We start from the raw sequence: 8,317 nt of genomic DNA, 5'->3' as shown, positions 1-8,317 counted from the left end.
AAAGATTTATTTATTTATATGGATACTCTGCTGTATGAACATCTGCTCACCAGAAGAGGGCATCAGATAGTTGTGGGCTGCCATGTGGGCGTTGGGAATTGAACTCAGGACCTTTGGGAGAACAATGAGTGCTCTTAACCACTGAGCCATCTCTCCAGCCCCATTAATGTATAATTTAACACTTAGTCTAGAAGTTCACAATAATGAACAATTTCTTTGCCTCATAATATGTCCTCTGTTAACATACTTATAGCTTAATAGCAACAGGTCAATCTTTGGTTAGTACTGTCTACTTCTGATAGTGCAGAACAATTTCAACCACAAATACTGCTCTTTCATATTAAATTAATACAAAAACAATCAGTTCAACAATAAGGAAATAAGGCTCCTTCCCACATTTCTTGACGATAAAGAGACAATAAATTTGAGTCACTTGGATTCTTGAACTCAGCCCAAAGCTAATAGTATCACACAGCAATGTCTAAAGTAAATAGATCCTTCCTATTATTGGGGCAGAAACTAAAAAATATGCTCTGGGACATAATAAGAAACAGTCTCTGATTAACCGATTTTGAAGTATATTTTCACTTAAACTAAAGCTTTAAATTCAATAAATAAATGAGCATCTATTATCTGCCAAGAATAAGTCTTTTAGAAATAAAAGCTACCACACTTTTTAAGATGTTTTTAATATAATATACTGTCTTTTCGGACAACTGCATACCACTAATGCTAATATCCCCAATTAGTTCTGATAACTACTCAAATTTTGTTGCTGCTTAAATACAGAAATTTAAGAAGGTAAAATTCTACATAGCAAATACTTTATGTAAATGCAAATGTCCATAATTACTTCATAACTAAGTAAAAATAAACATTTTTACATTTAAACACTACCACAGTAGTACACATCTATGTTTCAATAGCAATTTCCAAAAAAGCAGAGATTTTTCTAATACACCTTTGAAAATACTATAGGTTTTTTAAGAGACTAATACACAAAAATGAGTGCACTGTTCTTATAAATTAACATACTAACTTACGAAGCAATGGTTTCCCTGATCAATAATGTATATAGTGAAGTTTCCCTGGCTACAAAAATCGAGGACAAGCCAGAATCATACATAGGAGCATTACTGCTAATTATAACCACTATTAACAGCTGTAACTGTCACTATGACTCTAGAGTTGAAGGAAGAGGAAATGGACAAAAGTTCTCCATTTAAATAGGGATCAAAAAGATACTTTATAATGACAACAAAAACCAAGAATGATCAAAAGGTAGTCTCTAAAATTAACTTTTTTAAAAAAGTAATTTTATTCTATTACAGGTTTTCTACAAATCCACTTAAACAGATAAATATGTAATCACTGAAACTCAGCTATCCTAGGAACAAACACTGTTTGTTAGTTTCCTCCCAAGAGATCAAATGTTTCAAAATTCTCTGGAACAGAAATTAAACACAACCTGTTAATAAATTTGCCTCCCCAATCCTAACTTGTACAACAGCTGTGTTGTTTATATACTGAAAATAAGGCATAAAAAAACACTTAAAGCTACTCTTTATTTCACAGGAGTCAGAAGAAAAACAAAACGCAAAAGGAAGCTTTTCTTATTTTTAACGATGTTTTTATGACCAACATCAATATCAAGAAAACCATCATATGCATAGATAGTGTTCCCTCTTACAGCTACATAAATGTATAAAACACTGATTTCCTGTACTGGATAGGAAAATCAAATACCAGGTATCACGTTAAAAGTACCACCCTTGTTCTAAATCACAAATATTAACCACTGAGCCTATATATTGTACCTAAGGTCTAGATTCACACATTCAAGGATATTACGTAAATAAGTAACCTGGAATTCCTATACAAACTCATCCACTACCCACCAACATTTCATTATACCATATTTCAAATCCTCTAAGTATGGTTCTGTACTCAGTCTTCAAGGATGAAACTCACTGGGATGTAAAATGGCCTAATGCCATTGCTTGCACATTTATTTTGCAGAATGTACCTTATCATTAACTAGTTCCTATATTCACAATATGAAGTTCATCCTGTTCTAAGGTTTATACAATAGAGAAAGATTGAAAGAAAGGATGTGCGCTCTCCAACCTTTTTTAAGTACTGCTGTGTTGAAAGGCACTGTCTTTCAGTTGCTGCACAATAGAAAGGTCATTAAACCCCACTAATGGCCCCATCATACCTTACTACTCAGTTCAACCCAGAAAGAAGCCATCCTCCCACTTTTGAAAGTACAGCTAAAGGATACCTGAGGGTTAATTTCCTGTCTCAGTCTTGAAGATTTTGACAATGGCATAAAATGGATTCAAGATCCTATTATGGCAATGACTTGATTTAAGGTCTATTAAAACAGACTAATTCCACAATCCCATAATAGGCAAATGGGCATGGGGAAGGGAATCAAGACCAAAGCCTTATTTTTTTTAAGCTTACATAATGATGATAGTATGCAATCAGACAAATTTAAGAGGCAGCAAAGCATGGAGTGTCACCTTACTAAATATACAACCAATTCAAAATTATTAAAACTTTAAATACAGGGGGGAAAACAGAGGCAAGACATAACATTGGGAGGAAGAGTACCCTTATATCCAGTGAAGTTAACAGTTAGGTCTGTTTGTACAGATCCCTAAATAATTTAGTCTAAAACAAAATACACAAAATTAGTTAAGAGTTGTATGTTTAACTGAAGACAAAAATTCTCACTCATGTAAAATAGGTTACACTCAACAAAACATTTTCCTTTGGCATATGAATAAACACTGACGATTTAAGGCCAACATAAACTATTATCAATACCTAAATAAATTTTTAATGTTTAAAAATCATGGAATTTCTAAAGCCAAGTATTTTTTATTTTTTTTTCAAAAGTTGTGTTGTTTTATTTGCCTCTTCGGAAAAAACCAATAAAATTAACCAACTAAAACACAGCATTATAATCTGCAATAAAATTGACGCATTTTTGTAAATAGTTTGGAGAAGAGGGGGCCGAGCCCAGTCTTTTTCATGTAAACATAATAAGCCTGTAATATGCTGCAGACAAACGCACTGCATGGGGTGTGGAGGACCCGCGCTGATTAGATTACCACAACATCAGCCTGGGGCCGCCATTTTTAGAATCTGTAAAGGACAAAAGAGGGAAATTACAGTTTTTACTCTCCATCTCAGAAATTAAAGGGAAAGGGGGACTGTTTCCCAATTAGGTATTGCTAACTCCAACCTGGAGCCGAATGCACCTCACTTAATTCTCCCCAAGGTCTTAGAACTCCAAACACCTTATATTTATCCACATCTCTCAAGGGTGAAGAAAATAAGAACACAGAAATTTACTCTAGTGATTTCTCTTTGACTTTAAATTTGATCGTTCTTGAGAGGCAATCTAGATAGGGCGGATCTAGGCGGAACCAAGGCCAATGAAGCAAGCACCCGGGATTGTTTTTTTCTCCCTCCTTCCCGGTTTTGCACAGGGAACCGTTTGTTTCTCGTCGCTACCGCTGCCACCGCATTGGTGCCAATCCTTCGGTCAAAATAAGCTTTTTCTGAAATGAGCCATATTGTGGATTCTAAGGCTTGGGCACAGTAGAGGACGGCGGTAATGCAAGAAGAGCGGGGGAGGAGACTGGGAAGGCTGGGGTGACCACCTTAGGGGCGGGTTTGCCCTCTCCCGGAGAGGATGAGGAGCTGTCTCTCTCCTACAAAGAGGGATGCCCAGGGCGTTCTTTTAACCCCTTTCCTATCTGGGGGAACACTGTGGCACAGAATAGCAAGGCATAAAGGCAGGGAGAAGAAAACGAGGCCTAAACGTCTTCTCTCCGCACCCCCAACAAGATGCAGCCAGAGGAGAGGAAGAGCGGGCAGCTCCCGGAACCTCTCCGACCCGAGCCCTCGCAGTCACAAGGCTCCATCACCCCAGGGGCCTGAGCCCGCCGCCAGGGCGGAGGGTGCCCCCTCCCCAACTCCCACTCAAGGGGGTTTAACTGCCAGTTTCCCCTTCCACCACCCCAAAACCCGCCACGATGCCCCCACGGCCAGGGACGGGCAGGAGAAAGAACGAATCCCGTTTCCACAGGCGGCGTCCGGCCCCAGCGAGGGCGCCCGGCTCCCGGGGGACGGCGGCCCCTTCCCGGAGCCCAGAGGGCCCCACCGCGAACCCCACGGCTCCCGCGGGCGCGACAGGCACTGACCTGTGTTGTTCGCACACCAGACGCCCGAACCCTGCTATGGCTCGACCCCCGGCGGCGGGTGCGTCCGCTCCTGGGCGCTCGGCAGACCCCGACGACAGCCGCTCGCTGCGGACCGGAGCGGCTCCACACCCCCTCCCAGGGCAGCAGCGCGCAGCGTCTTCCGTGCGGAGCGGGGCGGCGGGCGCTGCGGGCCGCGGCGGGCGCGCTGAGGAGACAGCGGGGCTGCTCCGAGTGTCTATGCCCCCAGTGCTGCCGCTCCCCAACTCAGGCTCGGTCTCCGACTCGGCCCCCTGCGCCCGCTCAGTGTCACTGCTTCTCGCTCTGGGAAAATGGCGGCGACGGCGGCGACGGCGGCGGCGGCGGCGGCGGCAGCGGCGGCGGCGGCGGCAAGCGCACGGGGGCCCGCCCGCCCCGCTCCGCAGGGGCAGGGGGGAGGGGACGAAGCCACCGGCCGCCATCTTGTTTACGGGCCGCCGCCAGGCGCGGCCTCCCCGCCGAGCCGTGGGGCCGTCAGCCAGGGAGCCGCGAGCCGGGCTGGACGCCCCGGCCGTGTCACCACCGGTGCACGCAGCCCTTCGCGGGCGGCGGCGGCGGCGACCCCGCTGGCCGGGGGGGGGGGGGCTCGGCTGTCCGCCCGCGGTGCCCGAGCGGCCCTCGAGCGTTCGAGCCGGCGAGTCTGGGGACGCCCCTCGTAGGGGGAAGGAGGACGGCGGGGCCGGGGCGACCCCCCCCCCGCCCATCGCTCCCCGGGGGTGCGCTCGCCGCCGCCCCTCCCCCGCCGGGCCTGGCCTGCCCCCGCCAGCGCGGGGAGAGCCGCGCCGGGTTGTCACTCGACGCCCACTAGCGGCCGGGGAGGCTCCAGTGCGCAGGCTCCGGCAGCCGGATAAAAGCGGAGCTGACGAGTCGGGCGCTGTCGCGATGGAGGAGCCGGACACGGAAGAGGTCGGGGGGAGAAGCCGCAGAGCAAAGCGCAGCCAGCGTCCGCGCCGCCTCCCTGCCACCGTGTAAGGGGTAAACGCCGCGGCTGCGGGGGCCGGCGCCGCCGCCGGGAAGCAGTGCCCGCCGCGGGACAGTGTGCGGGGGGAGCGGGAGTTCGTTTGTGCGGCGGTGATTACACGGGGGGAGGGGCAGGGCTGGCCTCCCGAGGCGACAGGGGAGGCCAGGCAATAACACAGGTGTCCCCACTGAACCCACACAGCCACCACGGCTCCCGCAGCCGGGGCCCGTCCCCGAAACGGCCGTTTCCGCCCTGCTGGCCCGCGGCGCGACCTCGGGTGCTCTGCGAGAGGAGGGGCGGCGGCGGCAGCCAATGGGCGCCCGGCGGCCTTTAGCCGCGCGCGTCGGGATTGGCTGACGGTGACCTCATGCTGCAGCAGCGGGCGGGGCCCGAGCGGTGGCGAAGAGGGGGCGTCTTGCGGAGGCGGAGAGGGAGGAGGGACGACGGGGATCGCCGCGGCTTCCCTGGAACCCGAGCCGGGCGAAGGAGGTCGCGAGGCTGTCCCCTGGGCGTGTGCTCCTCTCCCTGCGCGAGGTGAGGCCCCCGGCTCGGCCTCTGCGAGGCTGTGGGGCGCTCGCGCGGCCGTGGAGACGCGGTCTCGCCGGTGACTTTTGCAACTGCGTCAGGGCAAGATGGCGCCGGGCCTGGCTGGGGCGCGGGGGGAGAGGCACGTCCGCCGCAGCGCATGTGACCGCTGCATTCCTGTGGGGCTTGGCGACGACCCAGGCGGGCGGGGGAGGGGACCGGGCTGGGGCGGAGGAGCCGGGGCTGTCTGAAGAGGAAGAGATGACGGAAGGCGCTTCCCCTTCCCCACACGGCGGGCCGGCTGCGTCCCCGGGAAAGCCCCGCTCGTGCCGGCTGCGGGTGGGGGAGAGGGCTCGGCGGCCTGTCCCCTCCTCTGCCTAACGAGGACAGGCTAGGTAGGCTCTGAAGGCCAGCACAGAGTGTCTCGGATCTGACTCTAAGTTAGGAAGCCAGTGGCGAGCACCCGGGCACACTGCAGGCATGCGACAGGCACCCGCTAAGGGCTGTATCGGAGCGGGTTTAAGGGTCCCTCTGAGCCTCGCCCTTCGTACGTACTCTCCATTCGTTCCCCTCCCTGCCTTTCTGACACAGCTATCCTTAGAGATAGGGATAGGGAGCACTAGCTGCCGGTGTCTTGTTCTGTATGTCATCCTTATTTTTACAAATAAAAGATGGAATCACAAATGCTTCTGGTAAATAAATATTCGTTAACGTCCTCGAACCTTCGTCTTTAAAGCACATTTGTAATAGTATAAGGTATATTTTTACTAGGATTTAGGAATGAGGGTGAGATCGGGTTTTCCTTTTTAATCCCTAGACTGAACTGGACTCGTATGCCTGCCCACTCTCCTATTTCTAAGATTACAGGCTCTATCGGCCTGGGTACTTTTTCACAAACAGTATTTAGTGCTAAGAGAAAATGAATGCTTACCGGGGCTAGTAACAACTTTAACCTGGGTCATGGTTATGTTACTTCCTTTATTTTTAGTTGTAGGATCTTTTTTATAGTTTGAAAACAACATTTGGTTTGTAGCATTGTTTTGTGGATTTTTTTGTTAACTTAATGTGAGTAAAAGAAACAGTATTTTGTTTTTTTATTTTAAAACAATCTTTTCTCATTTTACATACCAGTTCCAGGTCCTACTCCCTCTCCTCCCCTCCTCCTGCTCTCCCCACCCTCCCTCCTACCCCACATCTCTTCCACTTCCCAGTGAGGGTGAGGCCTCCCGTGGTGAGTCTTCAACGAAGTCTCACATCACTTTGAAGAGGACCAAGGCCCTCCCCCCTGTATCTAGGCTGAGCAAGGTATCCCTCCAAAGAGAATGGGCTTCAGAAAGCCAGTTCAAGCACTAGGGATAAACCCTGGTCCCACAGCCTGTGGCCCCACAGACTGCCCAAGCCACACAACTGTCGCCCACGTTTAGGGGGTCAAATTAGATCCTATGCAGGTTTCTCCCCTGTCAATATGGAGTCAGTGAACTCCCACGAGCTGGGGAAACAGTACTTTAAATGGTTATATATTACAAAGAGTAACAAATTCAAAGCTACCCCCCCACTTACCTATTTAAATGGGTATATTGTATAAGAATTGTGAAATATTCTTTTTGTGTATAAATCCCATTGCTCCTTTACATCATTTTTCTTAGGAAAAATGAACTATGAAGACAGCTCATCATTTTCAGTAGGCTCTCAGACTTCTGCCTCAGTAAGGAGAGAAGCTGTTTCGTAGGCCAGTGGAGATGCCCTCTGTACTTGCTGCTCCTGTTCTTTACGGCTGTTGACTCCATGAAGTTCATAAGTTATTAATTTTTCTTTAATTGTGTTCAAAAGTGAGAACTGGGCTTGGTTGTACACGCTTACGTCCAGCTTTTGGGAGGCAGGGGCAGCAAAATCATGAGATTTGCGGCCATCCTGTGCTACACGGTAAAGTGGAGGGTCAGACTAGACTGCATGAGACGCTGTCAACACCTTGGGATTACTGTCACTCATCATATGAATTCTACCTGTGACTGTTCGACACTATTCTCTTCTATTGTAATTCTAGCTTCAGAGTTGTAGACTCATTGTTAAAGCCTCAGGGATTAGACGCTTTCTGAATTGATAAATTCCTAGCTTGAGTTCTTTTCTGGTAATCTCAAAAAAATTACCAACTTATTCCCAACCTTTATTTTTATTAAATGATCGTCTCTTGTTCACTTGTAATCTTAACTGGGGCCACACATAACAAATTTGCCTATGTGCTAAAATACCATCTCAATATACCTGTACATTTGTCCTACTCTCTGGAGTAAGCCTTCCCACTTCCAGACAACACAGATTAAACAGCGTCATAGTGGACTTTAGACTGTAAAAATACTGACTTTTCAAAAGGCTGTTTTGACCAGAGTTTTGATGAGAGGAAAAGATCATGGGAGGCAAACAGGGCTGGACATAATTCTGCAGAACAATGACAAGAAAAACTATTTTTGGACGTTCTTATTAAATGTAGGGAACAGTTTCATCTAAAGACTTACCAGTAGTATATAAAAGCCAATGGTTACATGGATGGGTTTATGATATCTTGATGTATTTGGAG

At 48.5% G+C, this 8,317-nt stretch overlaps 1 protein-coding gene across 1 annotated transcript; it reads right to left on the bottom strand.

Annotated features, from left to right (window-relative positions):
- LOC121135836 (translation initiation factor IF-2-like) lies at positions 1–8,073 on the bottom strand. The gene is made up of 5 exons (XM_040735159.1): positions 8,022–8,073; positions 7,495–7,658; positions 5,929–6,119; positions 4,221–5,834; positions 1–3,156 (listed from the first exon to the last, which is right to left on the bottom strand). Exons 1-5 carry the CDS (start codon positions 8,071–8,073, stop codon positions 3,150–3,152), a joined length of 2,028 nt encoding a protein of 675 aa, XP_040591093.1. The 3' UTR covers positions 1–3,149.
- Positions 8,074–8,317: the final 244 nt, after the last annotated feature.

Source organism: Mesocricetus auratus, unplaced genomic scaffold (assembly GCF_017639785.1).
Source record: "Mesocricetus auratus isolate SY011 unplaced genomic scaffold, BCM_Maur_2.0 Super-Scaffold_100043, whole genome shotgun sequence".
NCBI lineage: Eukaryota > Metazoa > Chordata > Mammalia > Rodentia > Cricetidae > Mesocricetus > Mesocricetus auratus.
This window is presented reverse-complemented; position numbering and strand designations above follow the sequence as displayed.